Below are 27631 nucleotides of genomic sequence, written 5' to 3' on the forward strand. Positions count from 1 at the left end.
CGGAGAGAGTGTTAGGAAAATACTTGTAATCTGTGAGGAAGAAGGGAGTTAAAACCCTGCAGAAAACTGTATGTATGTTATGTGCCCTAAAAAATCTTTCTTTTGAGTTGTTATACAGTCCATCCAGAAGCTTGTCTTTATTTTCCAGATAAACAGATGTATTTAATAAAAGAGAGTCCCTCTGCCTAGAAACCTTATGCCCTGAAACCATCAAGACTACAGCAAAATACTGCTGAAATAGACATGCAGAAATTAGGGCAGCAATTAACGTGAGTTATATGACTGCTCATGACCAAAAGAGCTTTTTGTTAATAAAAACAGTATTTTCTATTTTATAGGATATTGGTTTTTTTACTAGAGACATGGAAGGCAGCCCAGAGAGCTGTGCTATCACTGTACTTGGAGGTGTTCATGCTGCCTGGCCCAAGTTCATTTCTGACCCTGCCTAGAGGAGGAGGTGGGTTGGCCGCCTCCCAAGGCCCCTCCAGCCTCACTGTGCTGTGATCTCCTTTCAGACACCTGGTTTATGTGATAAAGATGGGTCCATACTCTCCCTGGACATGCAGTCCTACACTCCTTTAATAGCTTGCTCTGGGTACTGCAGTCGTACTGCAACTTTCCCCATGGTGTCTTAATGAAGCCCCAGACTCAATGATTGTGTTTTATTATTATTGTTCTCCCTTCGCTGTAACAATACTTAATGTTTTGCTAGAACTGCTTTTCCCTCTGAGAAACAGTGCAATGGTCCTACAGATACATTAGCTCTAAAAGTCAAGAAACCAAAACAGGAAAACACCATTACACCTTGACATGCTCACAGCATATTCACAGAACCATAGAATCACAGAACCATAGAATAGCTTGGGTTGGAAGGGACCTCAAGGATCGTCAAGCTCCAACTCCCCCTGCCACGGGCAGGGCCACCAACCTCCACATTTAATACTAGACCAGGCTGACCAGCGCCCATCCAACCTGGCCTTGAACACGTCCAGGGATGGATGGGGCATCCACAACCTCTCTGGGCAGCTGTTCCAGCACCTCACCACTCTCTTGGGAAAGAACTTCCCCCTGATATCCAACCTAAATCTTCCCTCCTTCAACTTCAAACCATTTCCCCTAGTCCTTCAATTATCTCCCCTTTCAGAGAGTTAAAACTCTTTGAAAGACTCAAGCAAGGAAAGGAGTCCCTGGCAGTGTTCAAGAGGCATCTGGATGAGGAGCTATGAGATACGGTTTTGTGGCTTGTGGTAGCAAGGGTAATGTGAGGACAGTTGGACCAGATGATCTTGTAGGTCCTTTCCAACTTTGTGATTCATTGAGGGGCCATTCAGGCCCCTCAGCCCTGGTCTGAGGTTGTCAGCTGTGAAAATCCTTATTCCTTAAGTTAATTACCTTTGTTTACTTAGTCTAGAACTAACAGTGTTCATTTGAGTCTCAAATGAGCATCCTTCAATATTCTCCATCGGTCAGAAGTGTTCCTTTAATTTTTGCTACATCCAATCTGCAGCAGCCAGAATTGGTTTTTGTTGCAGCCACAGAAATGTCCTTTTATCTTCCTTCTTTCTGTCTGTCCAAAAGGTATTCTTTTTGATTTGCTAGATCACTGATTGTGGAAAACTTCTAAAAAAACCCTGTTAAACCCATCAGAAAATATTAAATACTGTGTTTCTCTCTCGCTCGTGATAATGGATGTGATACTAATGTATTCACTAATTATAATGTAGTGGGAAAGTCAAGTCTTGTAACAGTTCTCTTTTGCTTTAATCCAGCAAAATAGGCAGTCAGGACAGAAGTTTATATGCAAAACACTAAACTGTTTGGCCCTTTCCAGGATGTACCATGGTTCTTCATCTTCAATATATAACAACAAGGTGAATTGTACTGCCACAGAATTACACAACTGAGCAAACAACCACTGGCTTGTGCAAATATTTCTGCAGAAACGTTCCAGAAATTTGCTCTGAAATTAGCATTGCGCTCTCCTTCCTTTTCCCTGAGTAGTCTCAGAATAGCATACAATGGATACCTGTATCACCTTATTTTCATCGGAGTTAAAATCTGCCATATGTTGTCTGTTTTGGTACAGCCATCACTATTTTTGTCACTATCCAGCTAAATGTATGTATTTGTAGGATAATGCATCTACAGTTTTGCTTCAGTATGGGAAACTGCTATTCAAAGCAGGACTGCTTGGTGTTGAGGTTGTTAGACCTTTGAAACATGTGACAGTTACTGCTCTTTGATATCATGTACCTCTGGTAACTGTTTGAAGTTTATAGAAAAAGAACATTTTTATTCTAAATTGCTTTAGAAGTGAATTATTTCATATGCCACTGCATCTCTATGGTCAGACTAGATGATCTCACTGCTCTTTTCCAGCCTTAATGATTGTATGATTCCACCTAACATTTGCCTTTCGGACATCATGTTTCGGTATGAGTCTTAAATACCTAGACATAAATGAAAAACTCTCATGCAAGTAACTTCAGACTGAAGTCTTTGCAATAAGATGGGTGAGATTTACCATGCATTGTGGCAGCATGAAGTACAGTTAGCAGAAATGTAGTAGAAATAAAATGAGAATTCTTACATGCTTAAGTGACAATTAAGACAGACACAAAGAGGGCCTAAAAGTTGCAAAAAATGGGGAAAAAATGTGAAGGTTTGTTATCTGTACCAGTTCACCAGTTAGTCCACAACGTATGGATATAAAATTAGAGTATTCTAATTGACACCTATCTATTTTTCCTAAGAAAAATAGGTAAGAGCCCTGGAAGATGGATACACCTGTCATTGCTTGAAACTAATTAATGCCCTTCCTCAAAGAGAATACTCAAACTTTGTTTCCTATCAAAATGGATAATGATTTACAGAATAAACTACAATCAGGAAAGTGAGTATTTTTTGCAGGATGCAGTTGCTTTCTTGTCAGCCTTAGGAGCTGGTATCTCTTTGCTTTCCTTGTCTCTGATTCAGGCGCAGGTAGGTGCATGGACTTGGATTCTACTCCCAACTTGACCAAAGTCTATTACTTGACAGAGGGATTTTGATATGCTCCCTGAGCAGCATTACAGTGAGAAAAGCACATCAGCATATTGTAATCCTTCATTTTGTTCCCCTGAAGTTCTTTGACCTTAGCTGTTCCGTAGCAAATGAAGTACTGAAAACTTTCGCATGCAATTGAGCCAAACTCCTTGACTGAACTTATTTTTTTCTAATAGAGAAAGGAAGGTAACAGCAGTTTTTATAAAAAAATCAATTGTGATTTACTCCAGTCTTTCTTGCTCCTCTACCCATACATTTTCAGTCACAAGGCCCATCAGTTTAGATTTCCTTCTCGTGAGGAACCATAATATTCTGTTAGCAGGGCTTAGTTTTATTTACTCTTCGAGAAAGGATAAATTAACGTGCTTTTTCATTCTATGTACACTAAAATTTTAGCTCCAAAGCTGCTTTAGCGTGCCATTCAGCTCACAATTTTGTCTAAGTTACATTTTTCTTAATAATCATAGAATCATATCATAGAATCACAGAATGGCCTGGGTTGAAAAGGACCTCAAAGATCATCTAATTTCAACCCCCCTGCTATGTGCAGGGTCACCAACCACTAGACCAGGCTGCCCGGAGCCACATCCAGCCTGGCCTTGAATGCCTCCAGGGATGGGGCATCCACAGCCTCCTTGGGCAACCTGTTCCAGTGCGTCACCACCGTCTGGGTGAAAAACTTCCTCCTAATATCTAACCTAAACCTCCCGTCTCAGTTTAAAACCATTTCCCCGTGTCCCATCACTATCCACGCTCGTAAACAGCCGTTCCCCCTCCTGTTTATATGCTCCCTTCAATTATAAAGTATAGAGAAATAAAGAAAACTAATAAAGGAAGCTGTCAAACATTACAAACAAGGAATAGTTTCAGTCCACAAAGTGAAATCTGAAAGTGAGAGTTCCTTTGCAATTATTTAAGCCGAAGGGAGCTTTGTGGCAAATGCAAATTAAACCACACTTTTCTGGGATAGTGTGCAGCTATTCACAGTTGTGTCCCAATTACATTTTATTTGAGGCTTTTCCCCATAGAAAATAGTAATATTCTTTTTACCTTAAAATATCTGCGAGTTACAAAACTTTGTCCAAGTTTGGAAGTTTTAAAATGGAAAAATTTGTTTGGCGTCTGAAATCTCTTTAGGAGAAATCAAAGCTTTTATTGAAGACTGTTAGTCAATGGTTGGAAGTTCAGTAATTTTGAAGAGTTGTACTGGATATTTTTTTTCTTAAGTGAGCAGCACCAGGAAAAGGCAGCTCTCGTGTAACAAAACTGCTAGACCTTTTTCTTCTAGTTTTCCAAGCAATGTTTGAGAGGTAGGATTGTAATTAAAATCTTACCCTCCCTTTGGCTGCATTTTTAATTCTGCATTCAAACCCTCACACAATGTAATAGAGCTTTGCTTCGGGGTGTTTTATACCTCTATCAAAGTGACTAAAGTAATTAGTATTTTATACATTTTGGTAAGTATTTTGTCACTGGAAGCACCAGTGCAGGTGAATGATAATGGTTTGAAGCTCAGGCAGTGACGGAACCCTAAATGGGAATGTCGCCTTTTAATCAAGAGCACTTGGAGTCTATGGTATTGAAATGCCCTACAGAGAACATAGGAAAGCCATCCATCACCTTGTGACAGTCCAATCTTTTAGCACATGAGTAAAATTTTATTCAGCCTTTCTAAGGCAGTTGGAACATAAGATGTTTTAACTCATCTCCAAACAGCGGTGTGAGAGCATAATGTGAAGATTGCTTTCTGGACGGTGTCTATGTCTTTATTTAGCATCTTTATTGATTTAGCATGCAGCTGAAACTTTTTCCCTGTCCCATTCCCACACCCCCAACCCCCTTTTCATATACGAAGTAGGGTGGATTACTTCTGCATCTTAGCTGTATGTTTGTAATTAATTTGCGTCGTTCGTTAACTCTTCATGTTGAGTGCAAATACTCAGCAAGTTAGAAGGGAAGAAGTGCTGCCTTCCAGTGGGCAGGTTTTGTGGCACACGCAGACGAGCTGCTGGACAGGGACTTGGGAGTCATGTGGTCTTATACACTTGGAATTGTAAACCATTACAACCATATAAACTATTATAACCATTCAGAAATCTCCTTTAAAGTGTGATAATTTAAACAAAAATGGTTTTGTTGTCAGGCCTTTACGGTTTTTCTTTTGATTTCTAGCGGTAGAAACCTGCACCAGGAGCCTTGTCTTTTCCACTAGGAAGAGTTGGCAACAATGAAACTGACTGACTTCAGTGCATTTTCTCCCAAACTACCCTGTGTGTGTCACTGAACACGGTGCCCACTCTACTAGCCAGATGAAATCAAGAACACTGATCTGCACTGTAGTTCTCTTGTGTTTAGTAAATTGAGTTTCTCAGTATCCTACAGTACTGGGAACAAAATCTGCTGTCAATACACAAGATTTTTTTTCCTTTCTGGCATTCAAAGAGTTCCAAGCTGAAATCTTTTTTGTCCTGCCCCAAAATAAACAGATGAAATTGTTTCATCATTCTGAAGGGAGAATGTTCCTAAAACACTACCACGTACCACAGAAAAGGCAGGGGAAATTCTATCAGGCTTCATTTCAGTGTTCCATTAGGTGCACTATTAGCTGGGATTCTGTTAAAAGCTGACATTCAAAATCTTCTCCCAGTTTTGGAAAGTCTGTTTCTATCACTGCTGCTGTGATCTGGTGACATCTGTACTGTGTTTCTGCATGGCATTTTCACTCGCTGTAATTGGTTGCTAGGGAAAATACAGGTATTATCTATCTCTTCTAGAAATTGCCATTTTCTTCCCTGGCTGCATGCCACAGCTTCATCAGTATGTCACAGAACTTAACCAAAGCTTCTAGTTCAGTCAGTTGCTACAAGTTGAATATTGCTGCTTTAAAAGTAACCTATTACAAAATAATAATAATAATAAATAGACAAATACTAGTATTGAGGCTGAGTTAACACAACTGTGTGTGAAACAAAGAATGTCTTTGCAGTATTATGATTATAAAAATCAGCTGCCAAAAGTAATTAAGTAAAAATTGTTCAAACAATTTCTTGAGCTTCACATACAAATGTTGGAGATAAGTGAGTTCCTCAGCAACCCAAACTAGGTGCTTGGGGCACTATTATCAGTGAGTTTGAGTGCTTCATTTAGAACCAGACTGCTCTTTATCGCTTATTTTTCAGTAGTGACCTACAGCCCCCTAGACATCGCTGTAAGACAGCGCCAGAGAATTAGAAATGCTGAACACAAAGAAGATGGATTTCAAGGTAAAACCAAAGCAGAAAACTACAGAGACAACTTCAGTTGCTCAAGCCAGTATGCTGTTAAAACTAACTAAAGAATGATTTGCAGAAAACAGACAATCAACATTTACCTTACTGGTTTACCTCCCTTAAACTAGAAACTCCCTTTCCGGTTCTTACAGAATTTATTTGTGCACTTAAGTTTTGTTTTGCCAACACATTGAACGGTTTATTTTCTATTCGAAAATTCTATTTTTAAATTTTGCTCTGTGAAACTGTGACATCTAGCAAAAATGGCCACAGAAGATCCTATTGTACCTTCAGTAATGTGTAAATCCCATTTCTTTCTAAGGCATGACATGCGTGGTATGCACTGATAGGATGCCAGAAATGCACAAATTGAGGTCTTCAAAATTTGGTTCTCGTGTTTCATATCTTAGATGTTTTTTATATATTCTGTTATACAGCTTTCATCTTAGGGGAAAAAAACCCAACGATTCAGACAAGCACTTTCATAATAAGCTCATTCTACCTGGTATTCAAACCCATCAGAGACACCCATCCCAAATCCCATGGTGCTGATTCCACCTGGAAATAGCCAAAACAAAGAATTGAGCTTCCATGGTCTACAAGTTCTGCTTGTCCTCTCCCTAACTAAAACCAGACAGATGGAGCAAGCTTTGGAACTCATGTGAAAACCAATACATCTGCGGTAGGGAATTTGGAATAGAATATATTGAAAAAAAATTAATAGATCTACCAAAACCTAAGATTGAAACTAGTATGTGAATAGGCAGCCTCCCAATGTGAGTTTTCTCCCAATACAGACAGCATATGCAGTAGGGTCCAAGCTAGACTCATTCCTGGGGTTTGGCTTTACTCAAAAGAAATCAGTGCTAAGGTAGCAAACCTTAGCTCAAGTCTGTTCTCCAGACTGTAACAAACTTTTAGGACTTCAGTATTTGCCACAGGTCTTTGCACTCTAGACCCTTTCCTGTCTCATAGCCAGGTGAAGCCCTGAGCCTCAGTGAGTGGCTGTCATACAGCGCTCATCTGTAATGGAAAAGAGAAAGGACTGCATCCCACCCGGCTGACATGCACTGAAAACTTGATAGATAGCCTTAGAAAAAGACTGCAAAACAGAAGGAACACTTCCCACTATTGCTCCACTCTATCCCAGGAGAGTAACATCTATTAATAGTGAAATATGCTGCCAACCTGTCACACTGTGGTTGTGGTTAAAATTCAGCTAAAGCACATAAACACAACTTTATGGGAGGAATAAAACTATACAAGTGGTCCCATAAGAAGCCTTTGACCCGCTGCCTACCACCTTTAAAGCATGCCATTCCAGTTGAGGTTGCTGTGCGTCTGGCTAATGAGGACACCCTAAAGAGGAGGCAGAGGAGAGAGGGAGGTGACATAGGATAATAGAATTGCTCAGGTTGGAAAAGACCTTAAAGATCAAGTCCAACCGCAGCCTCACCATACTACCCTACCTCTAACAACCCTCTGCTAAATCCTGCCCCTGAGCACCACATCCAGACGGTTTTTAAACACATCCAGGGATGGTGACTCAACCACCTCCCTGGGGAGCCTATTCTGTTGCTTAATAACCCTTTCAGTAAAGAAGTTTTTTCTTGATATCCAATGAGACGTGGAAAGAGGTGGCAGCATGGACGCCCATGGAGGTTGACAGTCAGGGGAAGGGTCGATGAGAAGGGATAAATGACTGAATGTGGTGACTGATGGCATTTTTTATTGTTAATTTGGAGTAAAACTAATGTAAACATCTTCAGCTATACTACAGTCACATCTTCATTTTTTTTTTTTTTTTTCAGTAAAAAAGAAAGTTTAAAAACGCTATCAAGAGTTTCAGCCCATGGTTATGCTTTCTTTCCAGCCTCACTGCAAAGCATTTGGGATTACTGTAGGGCAGAGGGTAGCAGACTGGACTGGCCGGGTAGTGAAAATGTGCTGAAGAACAGCTGTGAATTTCACAGGAAGGGGAAGTTCCCCAACACGTGACTGAGGGTTACAGTGCACATTGAGCAGTACGTGTTCCCCAGTGACATGCACTTCCTCATTGCACTGATGAGACTGCAATCCCTTGATAGGATGCAAAGGGAATCTGAATTAATTCCTGTTTTTTTTCCCTAACGTATGACAGTGAAGAATGAATGGTATCTTACAAACAAAATGACCAGGCAAACAAGCACAGCTGAGAGAGTTTTGCTCAACTTATGTTTAAAAGGTAAAGATTACATTTACTTTGCAGTAATTGTTCACTAGGGAATCTTCTTTCAGGCTCTAAATAATGTATTGTATTTGTCAGCGTATTATTTACTTTCACAAAGGATGGGTTTTGCAGCACAAAGGTCTGCACTGGTAGATCTGCACTGGTTAAAATTCACACGGCATTGTAAAAGCTTAAAAATCCCCACCAAAAACCTGAAACACTACACGATGTTTCTTAAGCTTTACATCCCAACGTTTTAAAGCAGGCTGGACAGCAATCTGTAGGTTGTTCAGACACTTCCAGTTTGGCGCTGAAAACCTGCTGAGAGTATCAGCTGGGAAGCTGCAGGCTGCACTGGAGCTCTGTGCAGCTGTACGTTGTCCTGGAAGCAGTGCTCCTGTTGAACTCTTTAATGCTCTTCCAGAAAGAAAAGCACATTTGCTGAGTATCAATCCTCCATAGTGCTACTGTTATAAATCAGAGCCTTCACGCAAGCGATGCTGATTGAGTGAACTGGCATGCCTCTGCAGTATGTCTTTTATCTCAGTTCCCTGCATTTTAACTGGGATCGCAGTACTCAATCTTATTTGCTCCCCAGTCCGCGCAAGGCTCCCAAATTGTGCTATCAATTGCAGTCTGCTTTGCAGTCCTGCACACCAGCCTGCCCCTTTACCTAGGAGAGGAACCACCTCTCTCCAATTGTCTAGGAGAGATCCCAAAGCAACTGCTCTGCTTCTGCCCCAGTGGGACTGGGAGATGACACGGATGCTCATGGGGTCCAGGAAGGCAGCACCTGCTGCTCCAGAGCCTGCTGCTTTTGCCACCGTGCACAAGCAAAATTCACAACCTCAGCGTGAGTTATCCTGACTCTTAGTGGCACTAATACCTGAAATCCCTCAGGAGGTGGTCTGGAAAAGAAACGACGTGTCGAATTTACATCTGTGAGTTGTCCTGCCAGGAACAGTTCCTTGCTTTCCTGCCCAGCATGCCATTAAGATTAGCACTGAACCCACAGAGAAAAACCCCGTGAGGACAGCAAGTGTCATATGTACATAGAAATTAAGCACTGAGTGTACAAGGGCGCTTTCTGCCCCTTACTGTTTATCCATTTCTGTTTACTCTGTCTCAAAATGCTAGATATTGTTATGAGACACTGTTCAAATGCCGCTTGAAACCTGGTTCATAAACAATGGAATGTTTAGGAGCAGATCACCGAAGGGGCAAAAGTGATGAAGTAATTAATCAGAAACTGCAGGATTAGATTTAAGACAGACCAAATGGTACCAAATTAAAGGAAAAAAGACTTTGAAGAGCAACTACTGTGAGTGCTCATTCTTCCAGTTACAGAGTTTGTACTGCTAATGAACAATATCAGAGGTAATTTATTCATCAAAAATAATCTTGTATCTCAAGCCTTGTCTTTTCCAAGATTAACAGTAAAGCAACATTCACTGCTGAAATCCAGAGTGCTGGAAGCGTGCATTTGCAAGAACACGGAAGCCTAGAAACATGTTGTATAAAGTCACTCTGTTCAGCATTGCTTAAGACAGTATTTTCTGGGCTCACTCCCACAACACACATTTCTAAACATCCGTTTGCATTTCTTTTGTTTCTGTGACAGTCATTGCCTTTTGATATTGTCCTTAGCAAGGGAAGAATCAGGTTTTAGCTACAAGCTTCAGTGCTCCTTCACTGTTGTTACTATGACAGTATCCCCTGTAGTATGGGCCTACAGAGTACCAAATGTGGTTTTGAAAACAGATCATCCCTATTCATATATTTTATTTTAATAAGATATTAGAAACATAACTATTTTACCTGACAGCTTCTTTTCTTTGAATATGTAAGACCTCTCTTTGCTACGTTAAAGTGTGTTGAGTAACTAATGTATTTCCCCAAACTAGAGTTCAGCTCGCATAGTTCCTAATCCTGTAATTGCTTATGCCTGTAGTTATGAATACAAAAACTTCCTTTGTAATCACGTGGAGAAGGACGTGCTTAGTTTATGAAGGTGTTTATAAACATGAGGGAAGATAATTTTTTACAAGAGTATATAGTGATAAACAAGGGGGAATGGTTTTAAACTAAGGGAGGGGAGATTTAGATTAGATGTCAGGGGGAAGTTTTTTTTTTTTTTATGAGAGAGTAGTAGTGTCCTGTCCCTGGAGGTGTTTAAGGCCAGGTTGGATGGGGCCCTGGGCAATCTGATCTAGTACTTGATCTAGCAGCTGGCAACCCTGCCTGTGGTGGGGAGGTTGGAACTTGATGATCCTTGAGGTCCCTTCCAAGCCAAGCCATTCTGTGATCCTATGCTGGCTCAAGGACCTTGCTGTACAGTCCCAAATTCTAGGGATACTCCCATATTCAGTAATAGTAACGAGCCTTTTTTTCTCCTACTTAAGAGTGTGTATTAACACAGAAAGTTTTGCAGTGTAGATTTTCACGGAAAAACTTTTTGTTATAAGTATTATCTATCTAAAGGCAGAGAAGCATTTTAAACATCCGTTCAGTAAATCCTGATTTAACTTTTAGTGAAGCTTTTTTGTTCGTCAAGAAAAAAGAATCAAAGTATGAAATCCTATTGGTTGAACTACTGACCCCATGGCAAAATCCTCATTGGCTTCAATACAGATCAGGATTTCACTAGCACATTTAAGTATATAGAGTGAGCACGTTCTGGCTAGCATAGTGTTGTTAGGGTGCTCATAAAAGAACAACACAGAATCAGCCATGTAGAAATAGAAGAAATCAGTTGGATTGTCACACAACTTTCTTAGCTTTCCAATCACACACATTCTCCCACTGCTCTTCCTGCCGAATAAATAAACCACAGAGAATAGCCTAGAGAACACCTACCAGCATCCATGTAGCTTTTGGGAGGTTTGCTTATAAAAATAATACATATAATAAAATCTTTTTCCCTTCAGTCCTTGCTCAAGCATGACCAAAGTCAAGGATGCAGAATAAAGTGATTCCTCAGTTATTCTTTAGAACCTTGAAAAGAAACAACTTCTTATAAATTTTATAATCTTTGTTACTATCAGTGCTTTAATACCAAACACTCTGAAACATCCAGCACATACCTGGGCTATTTCTGGTTTCACATTCTGTCTTGCACTTCTTAGAGATGGCCTTCATTAATACTGAAATCAAACCAATCCTGTTTTTAATCAGTAGCTTTCGGCCACTCTATTCCTTTTCTCCCCTTTGTATGTCATTGTGAACTACTCGACAAATGCCGTGTCGTACTTCTCCACTGCTGTCATTGCCATGCAGCATCTTTAAAAGGTTCAAAAGAAACAGAAAGGCTGAACAGCAACAGGTAGGTAATAAAGCAGATGTGGAGTCTTTGGTTGAACTTGCTTGCAGTAACAAGCAGTAAGCCTGAGTTCTTTTTTCAGAGTGCAGGTGGAGAGGTCGTGAATGAAAATAAATTTCTGAATACGGACTCCAGCACAGGATCAGTGGAAACAGCCGTCAAGCCATTACCATTTAAAGATCCAAACTTCATTGTAAGTATATGAACAGTTTGAAATTCTAAACTCTTCAAATAAAACCTTGCCTAGGTTTCTGTTTAACCACATTGCTAATGTAAATATTAAGAAAGTTAGCTTAACAGCCAAATAAAAGATGAGCAGTTCTTTAGTAATTCACCTCAAGTCCACCCCATGTTATAGTCTGAAGCGCACATGATATTAGAACATGAAAGAGGCACTCTTTCAGAGAGAGAACTGCTGTATTAAATTCTGGAACAGAACTTGCTAGATCAAGGTAGGTGCAGAAGTCTTATGGTGCAGTATCTCACAAACTAGCAGAACTAGAAGGCACTATTTATACCACAGTACATGTAGAAATCCCACCTCCTAGTTCCTAACCAGGGGAAGCTGCAAAATAATTGAACTAAAAATCAGCCACATAGTCATTAGCGGCTGGCATTTTGCTCCTCTCCTAGTCCCTGAAACTGTGACAGACCTGTGGTGTCTGTACTTGCAGTAATTGCTAGATTTAGAAGCAAATGCTGTGTGCTCCCCAGAAGCCTCACCTTCCGGCATTCAGAAGTCGTGTGAACCCTGACAGCTGATGAAATACAGCCTGCTAAAACAATGTGAGATTTAAATTGGGGGAGAAGTTGAAGGAAGGCTAGAGCTAGTCACGCTATCACTGCTGGGTTTGTTTTTAATATCTTGCTCTGCCAGGGCCAACTCATTGGCACACGGTACAAATGCTTTCTAGGCAAGCAAACTTCTCAGACTGCTGGTCTTAAGCCAGTACTTCGAAAGTAGGATTTTATCCCAGATTTAATTTTGTATGAATAAGAGGCAATATCCCTCAGCATAAAACCTGAGTAATCAGGCTTCACACTGCTCACTAAGCAAGGGTTTGGCAGGGGGTGTAAAATTCATCTCTGACTTGCAAGTTGCTATGTGCCTGCTTTACAGCCTTCTGTCACAAGAAGAGCAGTCAAAGAAACAACTGCATACTCGGCTCATGCTAATTCCCCAGTGAGCACTAGCATCCCTGGGAAACTGGGTTTAGTGGAAAAGCTCCATTTGTGCTCAGGGGCACTCCACATAGCTTCCCTATAGGATTCAAATTGCCTTAAGGCATGCTGAGCCTTCACTTCTTAGAGGGACATCCCCATTTCAAAGAGGCAATACGGAAGTTTGGATGCTTGAAATTGCAATGAATGTGTGGGGCCTTTAACAGCTGCTTCAGCAGTGATACAGAGTTATTATAAAAATGTCTTTTTCCTGAATACAGTCAATAATTTGAGAAGAAATGTATTGAGGTTTAACTAGCTTTTTGTCTGTATGAACTAGTAATGACAATTTGGATGACTTTTCCAGCCCAGTTTACCTTAAATGGAAGAAAATGAGTGAAATACCGTGCATCTCTCAGTGTGCTTATTTTTTATTGGCCTCACCCATACCCCTAAACAGGTGTTACATAGAAACGTGATAGAGATTACTCTGTAAACTTTGAACTTCTACTTATCTGTTCAGAGGACAATGCCTCCTCTTTTTTTCATGGTGGATGAGAGAGAGATTCAAACCAGCAGCAAAACTTTGTGTGTGACTGTGGCCTGCTAAGGTTGGGTGGATGCTTCCTCTCAGCTTCACTGGGCTTCAGAGCAGCCCCTAAGGACCAGCTTTGGATAAAGCAGATTGCTGAAAAATAGTGGCTGTGCAATGATCTTGGGGGGGAAATTCATGTAATGAACTCGAATTAGGAATGTGCTGGTATATCTGTTTCCATCTCATATTGCCGCAGTCTCTATTTTCAGTGGCTGCTGCTAAGGTGTTACTCGCAGAGCAACGTTTGCACGTACTTTCTGTAGTGGATGTGCATTGCCAAGACAGATACATAACAGCTCAGGAACATTTCTTCTGAATATATCTTACATCTACAGAAAACAGCTTTCTCATTGAATCCTTTCTGCTATCATTCTCAGCAATTCAGCAGCCTAATTTATAAACTAATCACAGCAGAAGCGCGTTAGCAGAAAGAACTTTGCTGAGTTTTGATGAGACCGAGGTGGCAGGTAGTAATTATTAACAGCGATAACTACCACTCCCCAGTTCTGAGAACAGTTTCTCTTCTGAAGTAAAGCTGTAAATCCGTGTCCTTTGATCATTTAGGAGAAGTACAGTATATTGTGCATCTACTGTCTCTGGAGGGGCATAAATAAATTACTGCGTATTCCATTTAATAAGTGAAACCAGCACTGTAGCACCAGCAGCAAGCCTTCTGCGAGCATAGCTTTCAAAATGCAAAATTGTCTCGGCAGCCAGTATTCCATTTATTACTCCTTTTCTATCCCTCTATCATTTGAAAGAAAAATAAAATTTCCAGAATGCTTCTCATAGCATTCATTACATTTTGCAAGCTCAGTTATATTTTCTATAGTCGCGGATTACTCAAACGAGCTAGAGCTGCACCTGTACTGTGCCATAAAAAAGAGAGAGACAATTTAGCCGTGTAATCACAATTTCAGACACAACTTCATAGTATGAGTTCTAGTATGATGGGAATTGCGTACAGAATCCTGTAATCTCAGGCTAAACCTGACCACGTTGATTTTCTCTTTCCATGTACAAAGCAGATTTTCATTTCCCTCAGTTAATCCTAAACATATAGTAGCTTTGACACGGTCCAAAAAGTCTTTGTTTCTCTTGCAACTAAGATGAAAGGGCACGGTATAGTAGTCTGCTGATGAAATAAGTGAGGATAACGAACGGTTCGTGACAAGATGGGACGTATCTAAAAGACTAGGAAGTAGAAGTATCATGCTCTGAAATGGTATTCTTTATTTTTTCTCTCAACATCCTATTTTTTTTTATTCTAGCACTCCAGCATTGGTGGAGCAGCAGCTGGCAAGAAGAACAGAACTTGGAAGAACCTAAAACAAATTCTTGCTTCTGAAAGGGCATTGCCATGGCAACTAAATGATCCTAGCTGTAAGCTGCTTAGACGCTTTGCATGTATTTATAAATAATAAAATCCACACAGATAACTTTTTTAAAATGAACCTAAACTATTTCGTCAGTGAATGCAGTCTCCTGCTTGAAGGGGGTCCATTTCAGAGTGGCCCCATCACACCAGCGCCAAGGGCAAAGTAAGGGGACGCAAATGATTTGGAGCGTTGTGAAGAGGTTTGGATCCATCTGGGGGGAGAGTTCTATGAGAGAAGTGCATTTGTCAGAGCCAGGTTAGGAACTTCTTGTTCCCATTGCGTTTTTGTCACCTCGCTGCTGAGGAGCTGCCTGCATGTCTCATGAAGGTGTATCTGCACACCAGTAGCTGCTGCTACATTAGCTCTGTCACAACTATCTCCAATTGAGATTGTGCTAGCCACGTACCCGTGGTAGCCGAGTCCTCAGCCCAAGCTTTCTATCCAGCTCCTTATCCAGATTCTTGGGAGACTTAAGTCCTACATCCCCTACTTAGTTCAGCACAGTTCAGACAACACTATTAGCGCTCCAGATTACAGCCAGCTTGCGTAAAACCACGGGACCAGAATTAAAGCACTACTTTTAATCTCAGTGTACTTCAAGACAAGTTGTAAAGTAGGATACTGCTAAACTGAGCTGGAGGTAGAATTTCTTCCTCAGCTTTCATTTAAGCAACTAGAGGCATCTCAGAATTGGGCAGGTGCATATACATTTTGTCAGAATCCGGGCTTTAACCAAAAATAACTTGCCATTTTTTTTAAGTTTTAGATGCAACTGTTGAAAAAGAGTGTAGGCTACTGTGTGTGCCTGCCTACTGTAACCACAGACTGCTGATTTCTATTAGTTGTTAATTGCAACAGTAAATTTAAAGGCTTTTTTTAAGAGGGTGGCAAAAGAAATTCACTTGCATATTTAAGAACAGCTGTCTGTAGCATTAATGTCTTTTGAATTAAGGGACTGTGATTTGATATGGATGGAGATTTTCGGTTTATCATAGCAGCCGAATGAGATACAAAGGAGTTCAGGAAGGAGTAGAGAAATGAGCCAGGTACAGGATAGTTTTGTAAACATTGAGAATCAGCAATTTAACTACTTAGCCATGCCAGTCATATCTTAAACAGTCATATCTCATAAATGAATGAGACTTGGTATCTAAAGGGCATCAGAGAACAGCAGTTTCCATCCGTTAATTTAAACATTCAGACAATTTTCTAGGTCATTGACTGGGCTTAAAGTGGTACATGCTTAAAGATTTAGCTGATTTAAAAGATTACGTTGCTTTTCTGGATTATAGCATTTCAGAGCTACAATCTTGAGCAATGTTTCATGGTCTTAACGTACAGCATGTGTGCAGTAATGGCTATCTGCTATTCTCTGCAACTGACTGACTGCAAGGGAATTTATTCAGACTTGGAGGAAATGAGCACATTTTAAATAGCTGTACTGCATTTTTCCTTCTGCAGAAAAAAAAGGAAAAATGGAACAGAATAGAGTTCTGTTTGCTGATCTCTCGGATTACTGAAGTGAGCAGGATCAGGCTGTTCCTTACAGCACTATCAGACTAAATGTTTTCAGAGGTGATTCTGCTTCACAGTTCTTTGCCTTAGTGCTACTTTAATAGAGACCTCAAATCAAACCCAGCGTTTGATTTGTCTTTACGTTCTGGGTTTTCCTTTAAAAACCTTCGTAGCATACTGAACTTATCCTTTTGTTTCCCACTAGATTTTAGCATTGACGCTCCTCCATCCTTTAAGCCTGCAAAGAAATATTCAGACATTTCAGGACTTCCAGTAAGTATTTTTTTTTTCCTCTTCAAAACTGGCATTTCACTTTCCACAGTTAAATAAACTGGTACATGCCTTTGCAAGAAGCATACATGCTGAGGCCTCTGTTCAGTCTTGTGCTTAATAATTGTCCTGTGATTTAGGGCCAAACCCCAAATACTCTCCCTGCATCTCCAATTCCTCAGGATCTCAACAGGTGCCAGGGCAGCTTAAATACCTTGTCCTGCCAGCTGGCTCCTATCACACCACTTCCCAACTGTGGAGTCTGCACTGGTCCCCATCACTCTCAACTCTGCTTTGTTACAGTGAAAGCTGGCGGCCCATAGTCTCCATGACTTTCATAAGCACACCCTCTGAAACTTTCCATGCTCAGTGTTTCCCCGAGTCTGGATTTTTTCATTGTATCTTTTTGGGAAAGGATCAGAAGAATGGTTAAGCAACCTCCAAGAAGAAGATTATGCAAAATGTCATTGGTTTTCCCAGGTTAAAAAAAAAAAATGTTACCATTACTCACTAACTTCCTTTCAAACACATCAGCCTGAGACACAGGCATGCATTTTCAACCATTTTTAATAGCCCCATGCTGCAGTGCTGGAACTTGGAGTTTGGCAGATAGGTGTCTTGTGTGTCACAGATAGGCTCCTTCACATGGTTTTGTTTAAAAACAAAACAAAACAAACCAAAAACCACATTTGACCTTCGTTATGGTTTGCTCATGCTCCAAAAAGTCAAGGTAGTTACAATTTGGCACCTGAATTGTCCAAAGAGTCTGTTAGTACAAAACCTGAGTCAAGTCACAGAATTCTGCCCAACAAACATTTTGTATCCACTGCTGACACTGTTCCTGTGTGACATTTTACTTAAAACAGGTGTTAATAACAGCGTAAATTTTCACTTTGCCAATGCTCAGGTTCAGATCTCTGCAGTGACAAGTTATGCAGAAGCCTATGCATTTACTACAACAGCAAAGAATAGGAAGGTTGCATTTTGGACTGTAGAAAGTATTAAGTAATGGTTATACTAAATAACTACAACAAGAACTTTATAACTTCAAGTAGCCTTAGACAGATTCTCTGGGTCCCTTCCCTCAGTCAAATCCACAGGGTGCTATCTCACCTCACAGAGAAGACATTACCTCATCATAAGGATGCCTGTAAATGATGATATAGGTTGATGATGATATAGGTTAACACTAAAAAGCTCCTCAGAAAGTTAACAATTCTATCTTCAGAGTGAGATCTGAGCAACGTGCATCAGCTAGGAATGTTCACTGTATGGCATCAGTGCAGATAAAACAAAGGATTAAACATTCTCACTAAGTGGGCACCTTGCATTCTGTGTACCGAATTAGATGAAAGTCCCTGTTGGGAAAACAATGGGTGAGCACTTAATTAAGAGCTGCCTGAGAGTGGATACACCAGTGTAGGGGACCAAAGAACAGCTGTAGAGTCAACGGTAATCCTCTACATCCTAACATGTGAGTTTTTGATTTGACAACATCTATCATCTTTGACTTTTTCAAGTAACACATTTAGAAAAGCCGCCTAGGAGGTGGCATGTTTTCAGCTGTGCCTCCAAGCATGATTTGGAAGTGAAATGAGTTGCTTGGATTGAGGCTGGTAACCCAGTATTCAAGAGAAAATGGGAAAGCAAGATCTCCCTCTCTCTACTCTCCCCTTAGAGTTGCTTTCCAAGTGCCATTCACAACAGGTTCTGTTAAAGCTGCAACAACACCTCTGCTGGGCTTAAATGGGGCAGAAGGCATAAAGGATTAAATCCTTGTCTGCCTGGCGTCCAAGGAACCAACCAGTTCTTCCCAATGCCAGCCTTTGATGTGGTGCATTGCCAGTCAGTCATTGCAACTACAGCGAGATGATGGTGTAGGTGTAAATGAGGAGTGTCCCTACTATCTAAGGGGTGGGCTGACTACTGGAAGCAGACTTCTACTCCCCAGCTTTTCTTTACTAGCTCTTCCTTTCCACCAGTGACCTACCCACTATTCTATATTAACTATTCTAGCTTAGTGTAAATAGTCTCCATTCTCTAAGATTCCGTTCAGTGCTGGTTTTGTTTCTTTTCTTTTTTTTTTTCCTGATCTTTTTAAAAGAATTTCACCCTCCAATTGCATTGGTGGCTCATTTCCTATTTTATGCAGCCTGTGAGGTTGCTCCAGACTCTGATAAAAATACCACGTTTAAAAAAAGTCTTTTGTATTGAGAAAGATAACTGAGACAGTGTGTCCTCTAAATTGCTGAGCCAGAAATGTTGCCTAAGAAGCAGTAAATTTATTTTAAAGATTCCTACTAGGAAGATATGTGGAGTAATAGAATATCTTAGAAATCTAGTATAAGAAAAACATCCCGATATTTTCTATTTAAAAGCTGAAAGCCTTTGTGTAAGAATGTATTTTGTATGGGAATGCTGGATTCCCCGTGGAGAAGAAAAAAAAAACATAAAATAAATTCCTTAGCATTGCTCATTTAGGGAAGAATTAAATGGTCTAGCAGGTACAAAAAAAAAGAGAAGTGCATTAAAACACTCTCATCAGTGTATCTGCAGTTATATTAACTGCCACAATTAAATTCTATTGATTCTCTTCTCTTTCCCTGTGTAACACAAATGGAATTAAATTTACCATTGGTCTAAGTAGAGCAACCAATTTATCTTTGTAAAGCAGCCTAGAACTCAAAAGCTATTATCTGCTATATTGACATTGCAAAATAAAACTACTATTTCCAAAGTTGCGAGATGAGTATTTAGATATATTAACGTGCAAAACAAAGTAATTTAACGCAAAGCAGATTTTTAAAAACTTCAAATATTTGAGTATCTCTTCCTTTCTACTATAGAAACGGATGGAGATAATTTGTTGTCTTTGAAGAGCATGTATTTGCAGTCTTTGACTGAGCTTCGAAGTACAGCGGGGTTCTTTCTTTGCAAAATCCTCTTACTTCACTTTTCTAATATCTTGTAGCTTTTGCTGAAGCACTATCTTAAGTTAGTGATACTCACTGTATGTTAGTTGCCATACCACACATACCACGTGTTAATGTGTGCAAGCAATACAGCCCAGTATGAAGAGTAAGAATGGTGAAGAAGTGTCATAACTTTAACGTTGGTTGATGTGCAACACAAATTGCAGATATAGTTTGGCCAGTTTATTACAGAGTCTTGCACTTTGGAGAAGCAGTCTGCTCGCTTAGCTTCTCTTTAGATACCTAAGGCCAAATTTAAAATGGGAAATAAAAGTAAATTAACACCTGGTATAGCCATAAAGTTACCACCAGGGATAAATTTACTCCTAATGTCCTAACTTTGCCATTTGTCTGGAAATGAATTGATGGGTTGCCTGCTAGCTGCCTACGTTTAATTAACCTTATAGCATTTCTTTGTAAAGAGACATGCTACAAATAACACCTGATTTTCTGCTAAGCCTTATCAGGCCAGACGATTACGTGGATTGTTCCACGCTCAACATATCCTTTCCAACGTAAAACTGGTGGAAGGCTCTGTGCACTACAACACTTTGTGCCTTCCTGGCCTTTTCTCATTTAGTAGCAGCGTCTCAAGAGATTTCAGCATCCTGTACCTTACCCTCAACTCCCATTGAGGAAAGGCACACAGGATACTTGCAGGGCCTGGGCAGGCACTTTGGAATATAATGGTAAAGTGTTGGCACTGTCTTGGAAGGTGAAGGTGGAGAGGAGGCTACCCTGAAGCCTGCTATCCTCCAGCCCAGCCTCCTGTGCTGCTCTGAGCTCATAGGAGCTCAGGGTTTCTGTAGCGACAGGGAAGGGGAGAGGATGGAATGAGATTGGCACCGCTCCCAGGCACTCGAGACCCAAATGCAGCAGAGGATGTGAGCCTAGCCCAGGGCTAGCTGGCCAGGCTCTATCCTGAAAGCAGACATCTGCAGCAAAGCAAAGTGTGGAGTTCAAATTTCTTATCAGTTCAGTCACAGCACCATAAGCTGAGACTCCCTTGCTTTAGCAACCACTTTAAAGTAAATTAAAAGCTAAGTTGTATGGCGGAAGAGGAAAATCAGTCCAAAGCTATCCATGCACCCATAATTCAGCCTCTTTGTTGGGTAATTTGTTGGCAGCAGCCTGATTGTTTGGAGAGCTGCCTTGGGAGAGACTTGGGAGAGTTGCTAGGGTGAGTTTAGAGAGTTGGGGAATTTCTTTTGCAGTGTTTTGGATGAGACTGTTGTAGCCCTCTATGATGTTTAATGCATTTCTAATGTGATTTTATAGGGGTTAGTTAACTCCTCATAAATTCTGACACGAGGAGGAAGAAAACATACAAACTTCTGGTCACGTGCTAGAATAGCAGTGCAGTTACTAAAAAAAGAAAGTAATTTCTGGTCGCATAATTATGTGCTTTATTAGAGTATTCTGATTTGAGATTTTATCTGGATAGTATCTTCTCCGTTGTTTCCTTTTCAGGCAAATTACACTGATCCCCAGAGCAAGCTGAGATTTAGCACTATTGAAGAATTTGCCTATATTCGGATGCTCCCTTCAGATGTGGTTACAGGATACCTGGCTCTAAGGAAAGCAACAAGCATTGTTTCCTGAAAAGACCAAATATTGTTGTGCGTCACCCCTGAATGGTGCTAGGTTTGAGAATTATGAGAGAAGCTGCCTGCAGGATTGAGGTTCCTTCAAACTCTCCATTGATATTTACATCTGGAAGTTGTTGATGACACATGGATTTGAATGAACATGTGGATTTAATTCTGACAAATACTTACATTTGTTACTTTTCCAATTTGTAAGCAATTTGGTTTGGTGGCCAAGATAACTTAAGACCTTAAGGACATGGATCAGCACCATAATGTCCAAGCTATATTAATTTCTTTAGAGACAGGATTTCATTCCCACTCTATATATTTAAGTACTGGTCTGGCTCAGAAGAATAAACAGCCAATTAAATAAAGGAAAAAGTTCCAAGACATCCCAGCTTCCAAGACCTGCCTTGCAGATGTGCTTTCCATTTGGCTATGAAGAAGCTTGTCCCACCTGTGAAAATCCAAGTTAACATACCAGCTAAGTGTTGCTATTGGGATGAATGCTTATGGTACAGAGCACTGTGAACAGCTTCACACAAATACTTGCATCGAAGAATGGTCAGCATACATCAAGGTGGACTCAAAGTCATTTTAAAATATTAATGAGTATGTATAATGGACTCAAGCCACATCACCAGGAAACTCTTAGTTGTGACACTTGGTATTTTTTGAGTGCTTCATTCCACAACTCAACTGTTCTGCCTCTGCTAGTTGGTTCATTATTATTACTATTATTATTATTAATTAATACAAGAAAAGTACTTATCTCCCAGACTTTTTAGGAAAGGATGCTATAGGAGCAGGAATTCCTCTGGCCAATGGCATTTTGGTACTCAGATGGTCTTCAGCAAGGCAGGACCTCTTAGATGAGGGCACCAACCTTTGCACTCTGAAGTAACAGGAAAGTATGCGAGAGGAACTGAAGACTGTCTCTCTTCAGAGAAAGGAGAAGGAAGGAGAGCTCAGACTCTTGCTGGGGGTTGACAAGTACTTGCTGACATCAGAAACAATCATGATTTTCTGAAACTAAGCTTGGGGGGAAAGTGGGCAGTCCTCACTTCATCCAAGTTCCATCATGGACATTATGCAAGTCCCCTCTTTGAGGGCGCAAGGAGCACACAGTGGGTACTAGTTAATGTCTAAACTGCATCTTCAGTGCACGTTTCTATAGCAATGATAATTATTGGAACAGACGTTTTCTCATTGAAAGAATAAATAACGCTAGTTTAATCTCAACTCTAAAACAGGAAAAATAGCTTAACAATGGGGTACATTGTTCAATGAATGTATGTGGGACTCATTCCTTGTTTTTTTGTGATCTAATATTTACAAAAACAAAGTAGTTTGAAAAGTCTTTGACATGCTTACAATAGATCCGTCAAAGATCTGGATACCAGATAATGCTACAACTGTATCACAGAACAAAAAATAATAGGAGAGGATATCTCTCTTCACGCCAGTAGGCATCCAAGCCACATTCTCTTTGCATTTGAGTTTTATAATGGCTATTTTAACAGAAGATAAGTCTATAAGATAAGCTTAACTGATATGGAAAGCAAACATAGAACTTCTCTAAGATCACTTTTGCTTTAAGTAAACAGACACTAGCTTAGAAAATGAGATTTCACCAGCTTGTTCTCTCCCACAAGTATTTTCAGCATTCTTTGGGAATGACTGTTTAGGAGCACAGGCTCCCTCCCTATCAGAAGTGTTCCAGGCACTCCTGCACTGAATGCAAAAGTGTTACTTTTCTCAGCTAATTTCTACTGAAGTTTGTATGCAATCCATTTTCAAAACCTAAGCATCTTGATGAATCAGCATCAAAAAAGTAAATGTGGCTTAGGTTTGGCATAAACATTATTAACTCCTCAGTGGTTTCTAGCCACAGCTACTGGATTCCCTTCTCATTCCTTGTTTTTAACTTTGCTGCAGGCCCTCTTTGCTTGGTATGCAGTACTCCACTTACTAGGCTGTGCTGTATTTGTTGAAAGTCATGAAACCATGCAGTTTTACACTGATCAACTGTTTACTACGTGCAGTAGTTAAAAATGTATTTGTTTTTGCAGGAAACTGAGAACAGAAAAGATCCAGTAGCCAATGTGTTGATCAGTCCAACTAAGTTCTTTTTGGGAATAGCTTGTGGGCTGCTGCTCTCATCAGTGGCTTCCGTGAGAGAACTGTGCAACAGCAGTATTGCTGTACAGAGCAGAAAACATGGATAAGTGAAGAGCTACTCTGTGCCACAGAGTATTTTTAAAGTATGTGTTATTGTCAGCCTCAGAAGAACTGAAAATTGAGAAGTGCATTTATATTTAAAAGTATTTCCAGGACATAAATAAAAGAAGCTGAATTTAAATTGCAGAGAGGACTAAAGAAAGGCATTTAAAAAGGCAAGTGGTGACAAAAACCATTTCAGACTTCAGGAAAATATGTTTTGACAAATAGTGCTGTTACATACGTAAAGTGAAAAAGCCAGCAGTCACAGAAATGACCAATCTGTTGATGTGCGGATGTTGCTGCCTATAAAGTATCACCTGGGCACGCTACGTGCTACAGATACGGATGGCTTCAGCCTGCAGCTTGTGGGACAGTGATGCTGGTGGCAACATTTCCAGAGAGAAGGCGTGTGCTGCAGACAGCTGGAGAGCAGCAGCCTTCCCAGCAGCCGTGGCTGCTGCCTCCACCCTTCCCATTCCCTTCTAGATGGGAGAGCAGGATCGCCTTGGCTCCTTCCTTGCTGCTTCCCAGCTAGTTTGTACAGCAGTTCTGTGGTCCTTGAAAGCTCCCTGCCTCTCCCTTTTCCTCTGCCTTAGCCCCACAACCTGGAGATCACCAAAGTGCAATTTAGAGAGGTACTGCTCATTTTGGAGTCCTGCCACTTCACTGTCCTATATTCCCATTTTCTCCTCTAGCAGCATTCCGGATCCCCATAGAATTGCTAAGTATGGTCTTCCACAGATAAGAGTAGCAGGTGTGTGCAGGGAGATGTGCCTTCATCTTTTTTGACAGAGACCAGTAAGTGTCAAAGCTCTTATAGCACAAGGAGACTAAAGTAAGTGCAAAGACGACGACTCAGCACTGGTGAGGCCTCACCTTGAGTTCTGTGTTCAGTTTTGGGCCCCTCACTACAAGAAAGATACTGAGGCCCTGGAATGTGTCCAGAGAAGGGCAGCAAAGCTGTGAGGGGTCTGGAGCACAAGTCTTATGGAGAGCTGCTGAGGGAACTGGGATTGTTCAGTCTGGAGAAGAGGAGGCTCTGGGGAGACCTTATTGTTCTCTACAGCTGTCTGAAAGGAGGTTGTGGCAAGGGGCTATTTACCCTCTTCTCCCAGGTAATGGTGATAGGATGAAAGGTAATGGCCTTCAGTTGTGCTAGGGGAGGTTCAGGTTGGATATTTGGACAAACTTCTTCTCTGAAACAGTGATGAGGCATTGGAACAGGCTGCCCAAGGACATGGTGGAGTCACCGTCCCTGGAGGCATTCAAGAACCGTGTGGATGTGGCACTAAAGGACGTGGTCATTGGGCATGGTGGGGGTGGGCTGGCGGTTGGACTGGATGATCTAAGTGGTCTTCCCTAACTTTAATGATTCTATGACTTCTTAGTAGTGAAAAATATCAAAGTAAAAATGAACTAGCGTAAGGTTAAAAAGCTTTAGTAAATCCCTTCTATTAAGAAAAAAGCTCAAACTCACTGCATAATTATATTTTTTTCCTGAAGACCTAAGGTAGTAAATTAGTCCAACAATAATTTATTACTAGAAAACTGAAAATTGCCTCTAATGCACATGGTTTACATACCCAGACAAAATAGCACATAGCTTTTTCATTCTGAAACACTTCAGGGAAGAAGACTTAAGGATGATGTTAGGTTCCAGGGAAAAAAAACAAAAAACAAAACAAAACATAAAAACAACTGGCAGCTGACTTTGTGCTCTGTTAACCAAGAATAGTCAAGCGGTATTCTGCATTACTTCTGAACAGTTCAGTCACCCCAGGATGATGATACAGCTATGATTAGAAGTCGAAGAAATCCATTATTTCCCTCATTTTAGTGTGTGTGTCGCAATTACAAACCACTTTTTCTCTGCTGGGTGGGTGGGCTTTAACAGAGTAATACATCTTCGTGTAATAAAACACTGAAGTCCATTTGATATCTGTAAGCGTTGCTTGGCTTGGTTTTCTATTAACTGAGAAGCTGTACTGAATGCAGTCCTTTCAGTTCATTACACTATTGTAAATCACAGCCTACAGACAGCAATAGCAATAATCTCTCGGGAGATCTAATAATAATAATAATAATAACTGTTTAAACTACTGCTAAGTATGGCTTGTATAGCTGCATATGGTTTAAGACCTCTGAGGTCACACATGTTAAATGCAGAACAGCATTTTCTCTGACATTGTAACCTAAAATCAATAATCAGTACATAAAACCTGAAGTAGCAGCAGACTAGATAATAAGTTGGTTTGGGCACTGGGTGTGTTTACTGTTTTCAAACACATTCTTAGGGCATTATCTCCTGCCAGCTGCTTATGAGTGCTGTGCCTGTCATTTGGCTGTGGTATATCCAGCACAGCACTGCAGCCAGCTGCACTAGGTTCATGTGATGTCTGAAGTCTTCTCCAGTGTCCCAAATCTTACGTGCAAAAATTACTCTTATCTCAAGTGAAGAAATTGTTTACAAGCTGCTACCCACACATTGCACACGTGAACAGTGTCCCTTTTCTCTCTAAGCCTCGGCTCCAAAGCAGAGTTTGCATCAAAGCAGAAAAGTACCCTAGATGTAGGAACTTAATGTTTCAACACAGAGCACACACAAGAAAGTTCTTAACATAAAATTTTGGAATTCTTCAAGACTGCTTCCTACCCTTTAACAGGGAATGTCTGAATTTTGGCTGTGATCCCATCCATATTCTAAGGGACGGCAGTTTTCCTGCACTCTTGATTCACTTCTCCCAGGAGGCGGAGGTCATCACACACACACATTGCCTGAGTACTGCGCATCAGCTCACTACATGCATCGAGAATACAGAGGGGACAGAATTAAGGATCTTTTAATATACTGCTCTGTTGGCCCAAATCCTCTCACGTCTTCCAGCTAACTAACCTGCGTGCTGGTAATCCCCACACGCTCACAAAAGAGAGGGAAGGAGTGGCTCCATCCACACAGAAGAGTTTGTCTCTGGTCTGAAACCCACTCAAACAGTTACAGTGGTAAATTGTGTGATGCCTTCAGGCCACTGCTGCTTATGGAGTGTCAAGGAACTGTACAGTATCCACTTCCCCTGCCCTGTAACTACAGCTGCATCCCTCACCAGGTGGCTAAGCCAACAAAGAACACAGAATACCCCAAGTTGGAAGGAACCCACAAGGATCAAGTCCAGCTCCTGACTCCACATAGGACCACCCAAAAATCAAACAAACAACCCCTATGTTTGAGAGCATTGTCCAGATGCTTCTCAAACTCTGGCAGCTCGGTGCCATGACCACTGCCTTGCGGAGCCTGTTCCAGCATCCAACCACCCGGCAGTGAAGAACCTTTTCCTAACCCAGTGTGGCTGAATACATGCAGGCAGTCTCATGATAGGAGTCTACCTTCCAGCTTTGGACAAAAATGCTCTCAACTGAAAAAAAAGCTGGCAGCCTCTAGGAGCATCTCTGAACAGCAGTTCTTTCCTGGGAAACAACAGACACAGTGTGGAGTCTGATACTACCATTAATAAAGAGGAAACGTCAGTACTTTCACCAAGTGCTGGACTTGTAGGGTAAATGGATATGCACTGGGATTGTGGAACCAACTGCCTTGTCAATCTAAGGCTATGTCAAAGAGAAAAAAATATAAAACATTTAAACTTTATAAAATACTATAAAGTACATTTATAAAATACTCTATGGGTGATTCTTAATTTTGTGAAACACAAATAGGACATTAGGGTGGCTTTATATTTGGAATAGAGGACATAAGTAGATTATAACTCACTACTTCACACTGTTCCCTTCTGGAAGGTATGTCACAGCAGGAGATGTAGAGCAGTGGCTGCCATCATTCTCATGTGCACAAATGAAGCAGAGAGCAGCTCATAGGCATGAGCCTTGTTCTCCTGTCAAACAGCCTTTTGTGACTGAAGCCAACGGCAAAGCACAAGCAGTCAGATATTTGTTATCCTCCATCTCTTGTACCAGGCTGTGCAAAACACCAGTGCTAAGAAACAAATATGAGCAACTTCCTCCCCTTCCCACGAGCTTTGTAAACTGAGAGTTAGTTATTACTACCCTTTCAGCAACACAAGAAATGTTCC

The 27631-nt window shown here is 40.8% G+C and overlaps 1 protein-coding gene across 2 annotated transcripts in view; it reads left to right on the forward strand.

Moving 5' to 3' along the window:
* INO80C (INO80 complex subunit C) overlaps positions 1-25488 on the forward strand; it is a 33726-nt gene extending 8238 nt beyond the window's left edge. Inside the window, exons 1-5 of one of the 2 annotated variants that reach the window (XM_040695495.2) lie at positions 6282-6308; positions 11925-12035; positions 14870-14981; positions 16698-16765; positions 21205-25488. In XM_040695495.2, the coding sequence (XP_040551429.1) occupies positions 6297-6308; positions 11925-12035; positions 14870-14981; positions 16698-16765; positions 21205-21336 (435 nt within the window). In that variant the 5' untranslated portion in view covers positions 6282-6296 and the 3' untranslated portion in view covers positions 21337-25488. Of the gene's footprint in view, positions 1-6281; positions 6309-11924; positions 12036-14869; positions 14982-16697; positions 16766-21204 lie in introns of those variants that run through there. The other variant, XM_419041.8, reaches the window with a different exon arrangement.
* The last annotated feature ends 2143 nt before the right edge of the window (positions 25489-27631 follow it).

Source organism: Gallus gallus, chromosome 2 (genome assembly GCF_016699485.2).
Source record: "Gallus gallus isolate bGalGal1 chromosome 2, bGalGal1.mat.broiler.GRCg7b, whole genome shotgun sequence".
NCBI classification, from domain to species: Eukaryota; Metazoa; Chordata; class Aves; order Galliformes; family Phasianidae; genus Gallus; species Gallus gallus.